The sequence below is a fragment of the Dasypus novemcinctus genome, chromosome 6, assembly GCF_030445035.2.
Source record: "Dasypus novemcinctus isolate mDasNov1 chromosome 6, mDasNov1.1.hap2, whole genome shotgun sequence".
Taxonomy (NCBI): domain Eukaryota; kingdom Metazoa; phylum Chordata; class Mammalia; order Cingulata; family Dasypodidae; genus Dasypus; species Dasypus novemcinctus.
Window position 1 is genome coordinate 78,217,494 of NC_080678.1, and position 13,961 is coordinate 78,231,454.

At 47.2% G+C, this 13,961-nt stretch overlaps 1 protein-coding gene across 8 annotated transcripts in view; it reads left to right on the forward strand.

Annotated features, from left to right (window-relative positions):
* HKDC1 (hexokinase domain containing 1) overlaps nt 1–13,961 on the forward strand; it is a 58,915-nt gene that overhangs the window by 25,793 nt on the left and 19,161 nt on the right. For all 8 annotated transcript variants that reach the window (XM_004470545.4, XM_058298954.2, XM_058298952.1 and 5 more), the window contains 6 exons: nt 281–464; nt 4,549–4,704; nt 6,222–6,455; nt 7,250–7,554; nt 9,394–9,539; nt 9,635–9,754. In XM_004470545.4, the coding sequence (XP_004470602.1) occupies nt 281–464; nt 4,549–4,704; nt 6,222–6,455; nt 7,250–7,554; nt 9,394–9,539; nt 9,635–9,754 (1,145 nt within the window). The remainder of the gene's footprint in view (nt 1–280; nt 465–4,548; nt 4,705–6,221; nt 6,456–7,249; nt 7,555–9,393; nt 9,540–9,634; nt 9,755–13,961) is intronic.

Genomic DNA, 13,961 nt, shown 5'->3' on the forward strand with positions numbered 1-13,961 from the left:
TTTCATACATATGCATCAGAGACTTCCTCACCAGTGACGTCATTCATAATAGCAAACCATTAACACTCTGAAAAGTATAGACTTGATATAGCAGCTTTATTCCGCCATGACCTCTGGGCTTACCAGCACTGCTTCTCTCCATGAGAACCAGCCCCCTGGAGTGGATCGAAAGTACCTTGTGGCACTTTTTGGGGAACTCCCAGGTGGCTAAGGTTCTCTCTGTCTTTGCCCAGCCAGGAGCCTGTCTCCCTTTGCATCTTCTTTCTGATCCCTTTTTCAGGAACTGGCACCAACGCGTGTTACATGGAGGACATAAGCAGCATTGACCTGGTGGAAGGCGACGAGGGGAGGATGTGCATCAGCACGGAGTGGGGGGCCTTTGGAGACGACGGGGCCTTGGAGGACATCCGGACCGAGTTTGACAGGGAGCTGGACCTCGGCTCTCTCAACCCAGGGAAGCAGCTGTGAGTACCCTCATCTGTCACCTGGCATCATCCCTGGGAAATACCCAATCTTTCGGGGACTTTACACCTGGGGGGCTTTCGAGTTGTGACTGGTTGTCCATCGCAGTGAATTTATAAGGCGAGGCTTGTGGTTTAGTTTCATTTGACAGAGAGAAACCAAGCAAACAGTGATTTCCCCTAGATCATAAACCCAATTCAAATGTAAAAAAAATTATTGCGCTAACATATATAATGTACAATTTGTCACTCAGTGGCATTAATTACACTCACAGTATTGTGCTGCCATCACCATCATCCGGTACCAAAACTTTTTCCACTCCCCAAAAAGAAACCCTATACCCATTAGGCATGAACTCCCTGTTCCCCTGACCCCACTCCCCAGCCCCTGGTAACTGCCCATCTATTCTCTGACTCTATGAATTTGCCTATTCCACATATTTCATGTAAGTGGAATCATTTGTCCTTTTGTGCCTAATTCTGATTTAATCAGTATTTTGGGAGCACTTGTGTCAAGGCACAGGAGAGACCTCTATGCACCAGATGACATGGACCCTGCCCTCTTAGAACCTTCAGGCAAGGGGTCACAGACCAAGCCAGTGCAGCCCTAGAGGGAGGACTGGGCGTAACTCCTGCCGTTTTGTTTCCAGTGCTCGCCTGCCACCCTCTTGTTTAGAAGCCTAGTCACAAGTCCTTGCATATTCGCTGTGTCCCTCCTTCCCAGCCCACAGGTCTCAGGGAGCCTTCTCAAAGCTCACTATAGAATAATTATTTGGGCATCTGCCTTGGCCCTTTCCCTGTGCACTGGGCTCCCTGAGGGCAGGCTATGCGTTTAGGTTTTCTTTCCTTTCTATACAGAATGCCTTGCACATTACAGCAGCTCATTAAATGTTTGAAGAATGAGAAAAGGTGTTTTATTTTTAAAATTTTGAAATATTTTTGGACTTACAGAAAAGTTACAAAAATACTGTACACTTCCCCATATACCCCTTCACTCTGATTCCACAAATATTAACATTTCCTCTTTCCATATATGCCTGTATGTGTGGGTGTGTGTATGGATATGCATGCATACATATAAAATACTCATATACATAAAATACACATATGTATGTATAAATACTTTTTCTGATTGAGACTAGGTTACAGACATAATACCCTTTTTTACCCCTAAATACTTCAGTGTATCTCCTAAAACCAAGCACATATATAATGATCAAAATTAAGAACTTAATACTTAATCAGATCTCATGTCTAATTCACAGATCTTATTAAAAATTCATCAATTGCCCCACTAATGTCCTTTATAAAAAAAGATAAAAATGTTTCCTGGTCCAGTCTCCAGTCTAGGATTATGTGTTGCATTTTGCTGTCTTGTATCTTTAGCCTCCTTTAACCTGGAACAAGTCCTTAATATCTCTTTGTTTTTTATGACCTGTAAGAATTCAGACCATTTATTTTGCAGAATGACCCTCAATTTGAATTTGTCTAATGTTTCATCATGATTAGATTCAGATTATGCAATTTGGGCAGGAATATCACAAAAATAAGGTTGTGTCTTTTGCAGTGCATTATCAGGAGGCAAATGATATGTTACTGGTGATGTTAGCGCAAATCCCTTGGTTAAGGTAATGTCCAACAGGTTTCTCTACCATAAAGTGAATGTTATTCCTTTTGTAATTAATAAATATCTTGTAAGGAGATACTTTGAGGCTATATAAATATCCCATTCCTCATCAAGCTTTCACTCCCTGTTTTTAGCATCTGTATTTGTCTGCCAAAGGGATGTGATGTAAAGTACCAGAAATCTGTTGGGTTTTATAAAGGATATTTATTTGGGGTTAAAGCTTACAGTCCTAAGGCAATGGAAAGTCCACCTCAAGGTACCTTAAGAGGTACTTTCTCACCAAATCAGCTGCTATGTGTTGAAGCAAGAGGGCAGGTGATCTCTGCCAGGTTTCAGCAATCTCAGCTGCAGGCTGGCATAGGGCTTGTCTCTCAGGGCTTCCTATGTCAGTCTGGCTTTCTTCCTGAGGTCAGCTGTAAGCTTTTAGGCAAATGGTCCATCTCCCCCGGGCTTTAGCTGTTTGAGTCTTCTCCTTTCTGTCACATGGCCAGATAAAATGACAAAATTCTCTCCCCTGGGTGTCTTCTTGAGTGAGTGTCTGTTCATATCAGGCCCAGCAAGGGGGCGGGAAATCACTCAACCTGAGCCACTGTCCTCTGACCTAGTTTAATAAAAAAACCTAATCTGAACTGGTAATCGAATTAAAGACATCTCAACTGAATTTAATGCAGTCACAGGGTATCACACCCAGAGGAATAGATTAGTTTACAAACATAATCTTTCTCTTTTTGGGATTCATAAATAATCTCAAACTGCCACAGCACCCATTGATGAATTTCTAAACCATCATCCCATCTTTATTTATGAGTTGTTATTACTCTAGGGGAGAGCTTTCCTGTCTCCTCCATTTGTTTGGTTATACGAGTAGGGACTCATGGATTCTTTGGTTTGATGGGTTATAATTGCTTCCTATCATTATTTATTTTGGTGATCAGATAGTTTCAGATTTGGCCAATGGAAACCCCTTCAAACTGGCTGCTGTGTCTTTTTAAAAAATTGTTACTGTGGTAACATGTATACCGCACAACATTTCCCATTTTAACCACTTTTGTGTGTACAATTTGATGATAATAATTATATTTACAATATTGTGCTACTATTGCCACCATCCATCACCAAATTTTTTTCATTACCCCAAACAAAGACTCTATACCCATTAAGCAATAACTCTCCATTTCCTGTGACTTTTTTTTTTTTTTTTAACCTGTCACCATCACCCTTAAGGTACTTAAGTACCTTAAGTACTTAAGTACTTTCTTATTTTCGGGCATGGTAAGATAGTCCAGGCTTATCTTATTCTTTCCCAGCCCTAGCTTTGGAATCAGCCATTTCTCCAAGGAACTCTCATGAATAAAGATTTTAAGCATCTCTCCCATACCATTAAAACGCCAGAATTGCTTGTGTGTAAAACAAATTTCTATTTTGGATGTACCTGTTCTCCAATACATACCTAATTTGCTGGTGACCCATTGTTGTCACAAAGTGGACTTTTGGACTTTATCATCCTTATCCATCTCCATTTCACTTAAAAAGAAATTCCATTAAAAATTTTTTGAAATTGTCTAAACCCAGTTTGAATTTCTGTTTCTTCAGTGTATGCAGGAAGTCAGCACTCAACCAATGAGCCACATTGGCTCCCCTGAGTTGGTGTTTTTGTTTGTTATTTGTTTTTTTGTTTTGTTTTTCAGAAGGCACTGGGGGCTGAACCCGGGACCTCCCTTGTGGGAAGCTGGCACTCAACCTCTCGAGCCACATCTGTTCCCCTATTCTAAGGCTTTTTGTAGTGAAATGTACAAAGTTGATTCTGAAACAGATTGTATCTGATTTTGTGTCTTAATGTGTTTGGGGAATAAAATTATATTTTAAAAAATTATATTTAATATTTTACCCGGGAAACAATTAGTAATCATGTATTGGTGCTCATGGCCTCAGAGTGAAGGTGTAGGGTAGTCTCGTGGGATAGTCCATCCATCTTATTATAACTTCTCTCTAGTGCTCTCCAAGTCAGTGTCACAAACACAGCATCTTTCTCTCTCAGACAGGAACTCTGTAGGAGTTGGAAGCATCTGAGTCTGAGATTTGAAATTTTCATGTCATGGTTGGGTGAATCTTAAAAAAGAACCTGAAATCTCTGAAATTCAGGTCCCTTATGCCTAATATGAGAATGGTACCTTCATGGCCAGGGGAAATTTGGGATTAAGATTCTTGGGATGAAGTATTTTGTGAGCAGAAAGGAATCTTGGGTCTCCTCTAGTTTAGTCCTCTCCTTTTATAGATGAGGCAAATGAAGTCAGAGAGGATTAGCGGTTTCCCAAGGACTGGGGCTGGGGGTGAGGCCTCCTGACCCCCATAGAGGGACCCTCCCCCTACGCGTGCCCTGATCATTTGCTGTGGCTCAGGGTCTTTGGGAAAAGGATGCCGCGTAACCAAAGGTGTTGCCTCCACTGATCTGTCCTCCAGGTTTGAGAAGATGATCAGCGGCCTGTACCTGGGGGAGCTCGTCAGGCTCATTTTGCTGAAGATGGCCAAGGCAGGCCTCCTGTTTGGTGGCAAGAAGTCCTCCACACTCCACATTAAGGGCAAGATTGAGACCCGACATGTGGCTGCCATGGAGAAGTGAGCTGCTGGGGGCGTCACCCCAGCCTTGACTTTGCCAGGGGGTAATGAGGGTGGTAGTGGTACAGCTAGGAACCAGGTCTTCTCTAAGACCTGGGAACAGCTTCCGATGAATTAGTGATAGCTACATGATTCAGGTGTGGCGTTCCTGGTGGTTTCATCAGCTAGGGATTTTGCTGTCAGAGCCCCACCCCCTCCTCATGTTTTGCTGCCTTTTTCCTCCCTCTAGTGGTGACTTGTAGATTTTTTAAGGTCTCAGACCCTTTTGAGACTTTGATGCAAATTATGGGGCCTTTACTCCCCGAAATGCATATTCCCACATAATTTTGCTTACGATGTCTCGACATTCTTGGACACCATAAAGCCCACACATGGAATCCAAATTAAGACCTCATGCTATGGCAATGATAGATGGGCCTTCTCCACCTGGGCCCTTCAGGGACTGCCTTTGGCCTTGGTGATTTGAGGCCTTATACACAGGTGGTCCCTGGAACAGTTGCTGGCTGGTGAAGGCAGCTGGTCTCAGTCAACTCAGCGTCCTGCTTCTCAGGCTTAGAAACCCTGGCATTTCCCTGAGCTTTGTAATGTGTTTAGATTTTGAGCAGTACAGAATGGTACCTGACCCCCAGAGCCTGTGTTCTGTGCAGTTCTTGGTGGGGATGGAGTTAAGGCAGAGTAGTTCAGGGTGGGTGCCAGCATGGGCTCTTTTTTTAAGAAAAGATTTATTTGTTTATTTTATTTATTTCTATCCCCTACTCCCCCCACCCCCCCCCACCCCAGTTGTCTGCTCTCTGTGTCCATTTGCTATGTGTTCTTCTGTGACCGCTTCTATCCTTAGCAGTGGCACCGGGAATCTTTGTTTTCTTTTTGTTGCGTCATCTTGCTTTGTCAGCTCTCCGTGTGTGCGGCGCCATTCTTGGGCAGGCTGCACTTTGTTTCGCGCTGGGTGGCTCTCCTTATGGGGTGCACTCCTTGTGTGTGGAGCTCCCCTACGCGGGGGACACCCCTGCATGGCAGGGCACTCCTTGCTCGCAGCACTGCACATGGGCCAGCTCCACACAGGTCAGGGAGGCCCGGGGTTTGAACCTCAGACCTCCCATATGGTAGACGGATGCCCTAACCACTGGGCCGAATCCACTTCCCAGCATGGGCTCTTAATCTGAGTTCAAATCCTGGCTCTAGTACTTATTAGGTCTATGACCCTGGCTGAGTTCCTTAACCTGCCTGTGCCTCATGTCTCTCATCTGTATGTTAGAGTAACGGTGCTACTTTTCCCAGGACTGTTTGAGAATCAAGTGAATTAATGCATGCAGAATCCTTAGATGAGTCCCTGGCACATGGTGAGTGCTTTCAAAATGTTGGCTACTATTATCATTCTTGATATGGTTAGCGTATTATTATAGCACCGTGTGCCAACCTGTTCATTTTTACGCTCCTGAGAGGGGAGAGCTGGATTCCCAATGGGAATAGCCAGGAGCTGGAGAAGGCGGGTCCTCTCATTCCTGTCCCCTGGCCAGGTATAAAGAAGGCCTTGCCAACACAAGAGAGATCCTGACGGACCTGGGCCTGGAGCCCACCGAGGCCGACTGCATTGCCACCCAGCACGTCTGCACCATCGTCTCCTTCCGCTCTGCCAACCTCTGTGCCGCAGCCCTGGCGGCCATCCTGACACGCCTCCGGGAAAACAAGAAGCTCACGCGGCTGCGGACCACGGTCGGCGTGGACGGCACAGTCTACAAGATACACCCCCAGTAAGTGCTGCCTGCCAGCCCAGCCGCCGCCAGCGAGCCTCTCCCGAGCAGAGTCCCAGCTCTTCTCTCTGGTCTCTGCCGCTTTTCTGGGCTGCCGGAACCATCTGCCCAATAGGGGAAGAGCGAATGCGGAGACCATGTTCATCTAGCTGGCTGGCTTGCTTTGGGGGATCATTTTTAAAGAACTATTCTGCTAAAGCCATCCATCTGTGTGTCCATCCATCTAGTCACTCATCTATTATTCAACTATTGATCCATTATTTATTGAATACCTGCTCTGTGTTAGGACTAGAAAGACACACCCAGTTATAGCTGGGGAAAAATAGGGATGACAAAGGTTGCCGAATTCACATGCAGGATCCTGGTGGGGAATTACGGATATGAGAAGTTTCTAGAAGGAGGGAAAGCAAAAGGTTCTTTGGCTAACAGAGGTGATATTGGAAGTCAGGCAGGTACATCCTGGACAGGACTGGGGAAAGAAATCCTTCTCATTTGGGTGGAGATGTTATTCAGCCAATATATTATGTGAACATGTGCTCTACCAGTTGAAATATTAGTTGATAGAATAGCCATTTCTCTGAGCCTCCCAAGTTCACCTTCTACTGCCTCGGCTATGCTAGTCTCTCCCCGTGCCACCCCCTGCCCATCCTTACCATCCAGTAACTGAAGGGCTGATCCCAGGCCCAGCAGGATTGTCCACCACCCTTTTCCACTGCCACACCTGTGTCTGTTCCAACTGGCCAAGCCAGGCCTTTCTGACTGTTAAATATTTCGGCCATCACCCCTGCCTTCAGGTACCCCAAACGGCTGCACAAGGTGGTGAGGAAACTAGCCCCGAACTGCGACGTCCGCTTCCTCCTGTCCGAGAGTGGCAGCAGCAAGGGGTCCGCCATGGTGACGGCAGTGGGCTGCCGCCTGCAGGCCCAGCGGAAGCAGATCGACCAGGTGCTGGCTTTGTTCCACCTGACCCGGGCGCACCTTGAAGGTGTGCAGGCCAAGATGCGCGCCGAGCTCGAGTACGGGCTGAAGAGGGAGACCCACCAGCGGGCCACAGTCAAGATGCTGCCCACCTACGTCTGCGGGATGCCCGACGGCACAGGTGGGCCAGCGCGGCCCCTGCTGGGAAGGCCCCCGCGCTCCTGCTGGAACTCCTTAAACCCCGGGACGCTGTCTGTTTCTGTCTGTAGTGGAGGTGGGGAGGGCAGGGTGCCGGGCCTCCTGAGTCTACTTGCCTTGCTTCAACCAGGATACTGCAGGGAAAGAATCTCCGAGCTAGGGTGTGCACGTGCGTGTGCTGGAGCATGCGCCCCCACAGTTGAGAACGCGGAGAGCACCCGATGCTGTTAGCAAACAGGAGAGCCAGTCCTGTCCCCTGGGCGCTTCCATCCAGATACCCAGGATTGTCTGGGCTTGCTGCCCGGCTTTTCTGACGCTGTTCTTTTTGGAGGCTGGGATCGTCCTCACCCCTCTCATCACTCTGCCCCTAACTTTTCCAACCCCTGATCCTTCTCCTAGTTCCCTGGCTCCGCCCAGAGAAGCCATAAACTAGCAGAGTCAGTCCTTTAGGCAAGCTCTTTCACCTCTTTGGACTTGCTTTTGAAACTTTCATCTCATTTGGCCCTCCCAACTACTTTGTTAAGCAAAGAGAGAATGATTCCCTTTTAAGGGGTGCCAAAATCGAGACTTAGAGAGGTTTGATGATCTATCAGTCTGCTGATTTTTGGATCTCTTCACAACAAAGATTTCTAGGACATTTTCCAAAGCTAATATCCTTTAACTCTACGTGGGAAGAAAGCAGAGAATGGCAAAAGATACTATTCAATTATTCATTCATTCATCCCTTTAATCCTTCTATCCCTCATACATTCCTCAAAGCTTCATTATGGACCTACTGTGTGTCAGGCCCTGTTCTAGGCCTCACGATGTAGCTGTGAAGAGAATACAGTGGAGCTCACAGTCTGTTGGGCTGGCAGGCAATAAACAAATTAATGTCATATGTTGTCAGGTAATGACAGGTGGTTTAAGAAGAAAAACAGAGCAGGATGTGGGGATACAGAGATGGCTGGAAGTGAGGTCTTTGGCAAATACAGGGAATAACGAAAGGACCAGCATGGTTAGAACAGAGTGCGTGAGGACAGGGGCAAGGGGACAGGCTAAACAGAGTGGCCTGTGATGCTGTGGGGTGTCGGAGCAGCGACAGGGCATTGCACTTGGGTGGCTCTGGGTGGTATCATGGGGTGGCAGGGCTTGGTATGGTTTCTTATTAGTCAGGTGGGGCCGTGGGAATCCAGGGAAGGGGAGAACAGGGACAGGAAGGATCATTTCGTGCTGGTGACAAACGATTCCTCTTGGCTGTACAGACAGGAAGGCATGGCGTCAGGGGTCCAGTTGCAGTCAGGGCAGCAGGGCCCAGATTTGCCCTCAGAGACTCCTTGTGCACGAGTATCACTTGTGTCCTTTACCAGGTACCCCCTCTTAAGCATGGCTGCTTGGACTCCCTAAAAGGCCATCACACATGGTTTTTAAGGCTGCAAGAGGCTTCAGAGGTCCAACTTCCCTTACTTTACAGATGTAGAAAAACAAGACCTGAACTCTCTTCTCAAGATAAAAAGCTCATTTCTCAGACCTCCCAGGTCCCTTGATTGCAGTCCAGACCTCTTTTCACTGCACCTCACTGGTGGATCAGAGGATGCCTGGGTCTTTGGTGTAGGGGAAGGGGAAGCCAAGAAAAGTGGCCTGCCTCTGGCAGGCTCAGGTGCCTGCCCAGTGCCCTGACACTGCACAGTGATGGTCACGTCCCTCTGGTCCTGCAGCCCCAGGAGGGCAGGCTCTGGGCTGCCCCATTTCAGCCTCAGCTCTTCCTCCCAGTGCCTCGACACAAGCCCCTGCTCCATGCATGCTGGTGGATGGCTGCTCCAATTTTCTTTCTCCACCACAGAGAAAGGAAAGTTCCTCGCCCTGGATTTGGGGGGAACCAACTTCCGGGTCCTCTTGGTAAAGATCAGAAGTGCACGAAGGTCGGTGCGGATGTACAACAAGATCTTCGCCATCCCCCTGGAGATCATGCAGGGCACGGGCGAGGAGGTAAGCCCCGGGCAGGGTCCGTGCCTGCTGGCCAGATGTGCCCACTGGCCAGGTGTGCCTGCCGGCCAGGTGTGACTGACGCTCTCTCCATGCAGCTGTTTGACCACATCGTGCAGTGCATCGCTGACTTCCTGGACTACATGGGCCTCAAGGGAGCCCGGCTGCCCTTGGGCTTCACGTTCTCCTTTCCCTGCAGGCAGGCGAGCATTGACAAGGTAAGGCCGCCCAGCCCAGCTCCCCGCCAGCCCGCCCAGCTTCCTTCCTCCACCTCACGCTACCCCGGAGTTACTGCTCACTTCATTTAGGGCTCACGGGTCCAGGGTAGCTGGGGAACATAAAAGAGAATTGTAACCATTCAATTTGTTCTGTTTTTCATTATTATTTCTTTTTTTTGGCTTAAAGTTAAAAAAAAAGAGTTTAGAGTAGCATGCAATAAAGGGACACATAGCTAATGACTGCTCTTAAAACAGAGGTGAAGGGAAACAGACTTGGCCCAGTGGTTAGGGCGTCCGTCTACCACATGGGAGGTCCGCGGTTCAAACCCCGGGCCTCCTTGACCCGTGTGGAGCTGGCCATGCGCAGCGCTGATGCACGCAAGGAGTGCCCTGCCACGCAGGGGTGTCCCCCGCGTAGGGGAGCCCCACGCGCAAGGAGTGCACCAGTAAGGAGAGCCGCCCAGCGTGAAAGAAAGTGCAGCCTGCCCAGGAATGGCGCCGCCCACACTTCCCGTGCAGCTGAGGACAACAGAAGCAGACAAAGAAACAAGGTGCAGCAAATAGACACAGAGAACAGACAACGGGGGGAAGGGGGGGGAATTAAATAAATAAATAAATCTTTAAAAAAAAAAAAAACAGAGGTGAAGCCCTCTTGTGGTGAGAGGGGAAGAGGGAATGATCCAGAAATCCCTCAGTTAAGAGCAGTTAAAGCAAGTGGGCAGCAGCAGTTTTTGTGTGTCCCTGGGCAGCCGGTGTAAACAGGGAAACCCAATTGGTTGTAGGGTTTTTCTCGGCTGATGAAAGGAAGTTTACCAGTTCATCATGGAAATACAATTCTTTCCTGATATTAAAGTCTCAGGAGGAATTTATCACTTGCACACTTAGTTGACACTGAAGAACATTATAGATTTAAGAGACAGTTCATAATAATTTAGAAACATTTATCACAAGGTCTTTCTTGGAATTCTTAGATAAAAAACACCCTTTTCCCACAGGCATTAGTTTTATATGTGATGAGCAAAAACATTTTTACTGGGAAGTCAGGACTCAAGTAGACTAGGCCTGGGGAGTTTCTTGTTTTGTTTTCTGTAGACCAGCTGGACCCAGAAGTAGAGCTTAGAAGTAGCCACCGACTGCTCTCTTCAAGACCCCCTGCTCTGCCCTGGGTGATGATGACCTCTGCTTGAAGCTGGTTGCGGTGTGCGGTTGAGCCTTTGGGCCAGGCTCAGGACAGAGCTGTCTGTGCTGCAGGAGGAAGAGGATGGGGTGCCCCAAAGAATGGCCCCGAGCAGCAGCCTCTGGAGCCAGGGCGACCCTCCTTCTGTGGCTCAGGCTCAGGTCTGGGTGTGGCTGCCGCACAGAGACATCCTTTCCTAGGCAGGAAAGCAGCAGACAAGAGCACAGGCTCTGGGGTTACAGGCCGCCTGGGCTGAAACCCTGCTCGACTGCTTCCTGCCCCAGTGGCCGTGAGCAGGTCGTTTAACTTCTCTAAGCTTTGGTTTCTTCATCTGTAAAAATGAAGGTAACAGTATCTACTTGGTAGGCTAATAGTAAAGATTGCATGAACTAATGTATATAAAATGTATAGCACAGTACCTGGCACAGAGTAAGTGCTCAAGTATTTTGTCCTATTACTACTACTGGGGGAGCAGAGGGCAGGGGAGGGGGAGGCTGGCTCACTGTCACCCGTAGAGAATTCTCTTTAACTCAGGGTCTGGCCTTAGCTCTGCAGGCCGATTCAATAGCAGGTGGAGTGATGCCCTCTCTGGCAGACTCATGTCAACCAGGCTTATGAGGCTGGCATAAAGCAGATGCCCTTTCCTGAATTTACAGTGAACTCTGGTCAGCATGGCAAGTTGCCAAAGGGCTGCCGATGCAAAGTACCAGAAATGGGTTGGTTTTGATAAAGAGGTTTTGGGGTAAACGCTTACAGTTCTGAGGCCATGAAATGTCCAGATCAAGGCATCATCAGAGGTGTTTTCTCACCAAAGTCAGCTACTGTTGATCCTGTGGTCCGGCCACGTGGCAAGTCATGAGGGCCACCTCATGCTTCTGCCCGGCTCGCTGCCTTCCCCTGCAGGATCACCGTCTCTCAGCTGTGACAAGCAGGCATAGGGCTTGTCTCTTTCCCGGCCTCCTATATCAGGCTTGGCTACTCTTCTTTCTTCCTGAGCTCAGCAGCAAGCTATCAGGTGTATGGCTCACTCTCCCTTGGCCTCAGCTCTTTAGAGCCTCGCAGGGCTGATCTCCTGGCAGCTCAGCTGTGGGTGAAACTGGAGTCCTTTCTCCCGCATTGCAGGGTCAAATATGGTGGCTTCCTTTTTCTGCCTCTAGCAAGAGGGCAGATATTCAACCTGAGTCACGCCTCACTGACGTAGTCAATTTGAAAGGGCCTCACACCACGGGAATGGATTAGTTCACAAACATAATCTTTCTCTTTTTTGGTATTCATAAAATAATTTCAAATTGCCACAAGCACCTAAGCTTTATTGTGATTTTGTCTAACCCATCAGTGTTCCCGTGATATCCCCAATGCCCCCACTGTTTTAATCACCGTTTTGTAATTGAGGAAAACAGAGATTAAGTTCATTACCCAAGGTGTCACCCCTGTAACTGTTGATAAAGGATTCCAATCCAAGACATTGGCCTGCAGAGACCTGCATGCCTCAATTTCCCACATGAAAACAAAAGAGAATAGAAATTATCAAAGTGTATTGCACAAAATAAGGGTGGTAGTATTCCTGAGTTTTTGTTTTGATCGCACACATGTGGGTGTATCATTCAGAAAACAGGGAAAGGGCAATTCAAAACACTGCGTTGTCTGGTAATATGACTGACTCTAAAATAAAAAACTGCACATGTCCTAAGAGCCCAAGGAGGAATGAACATGAATCTTCACTATAGCTCCCGCTTCAATCATGAAAAATTAGAGGTACCCAAATATCTGGCAATGTAGAGTGATGAGATCAAGTATGGCTTATCAATCATATGGAATTAATTACTTGATTTTTATTTAACACATAGAAAGTATTTGCTCTGGCCTCAGACACTGCTCTGAGTCCTTCATGGATATTAACTTACCTAATTGGGAGGGAACAGAGTATAATGGCTAAGAACACAGGCTCTGAAGCCAGACTGCCTGGGTTTGAATCCTGGCTTCTTTACTTACTGGCTGTGTGACTTTGGGCAAGTTACTTTATCTCTCTGTACTTTGATTTCCTCATGCAAAAAATGGGGATAAAAATAGTATTTGTTTCATAGGTATGTTTTGTGGAGCTTTCTTTTTGTGCAGTTATATTCAAGGAATATTGTGCTAGGTGAAGGAATGTGGCAGATCTATATTAACTGACCTGAAAAGGTTTAGAAGTTTCATTATTGAGGGAGAAAACAAATTGCAGTTCTTCACACACAGCATGAATTTATTTATTTTTTAAATACATGGAAATGGAGAGAAAATGGTCTGAAAGGATTCATATCAAAATGATCATAGAGGTTACCCCTCAGATTGGGGGAATGCGTAGTTAAAGCAGGCTTGATTCTTATCAGTGATATTTTAATTTTTTATAAGAGTAATGTGTTTTTGTATTACTGCTGTTGTTAAAAATTAATACACCACGAGGGATGGGGCTTGTGCACAGCTGTCCACGGTCCTGAAGGACGGATGGGTGCCAGGACACAGTGGCAACCCTCCTGACTTGGGGCACAGGACACTGGGCCTCTCCCCCAGCAGTTCTGACAGATTCACAAAGACACAGCTAAGAGGGAAAGGAGACAAATGGGCAGGTGGAAACAGAGCCACTAGGAGTTGGCCAGGGAGAAAAGAGAAAGACTTGTTTTTTAAAATATTTAATAAATATTATTGTATTTATTTTAAAATATCAATTAATATTTAAAACTAATTAATATGTTTTAAAATATTTTATTTAGTTATCAAGAAAGAGCTTCTTCAGTTGGGGTTCTCTCTCTAATGTGTCATATATCAGTCAGAAAAGGAGCAGGGGAGCTCAGTTTCCCAAGCTCCATGGAGAGAAGGCGGGAGCCTGGGACTTGCTGGCTGAGGGGCTGCCCAGCCATGGGGATTAGAGTTGCTGGCTGCTCCCCTGTGCCAGGAGCCCTTCTGGTCTAGATGCCCCAGCTCTGACTGTTCTCCTTTCCCCCACCCAGCTTTCTAGATGTGGAGTTTGAGTCTAGACAAACTCCTGCATCA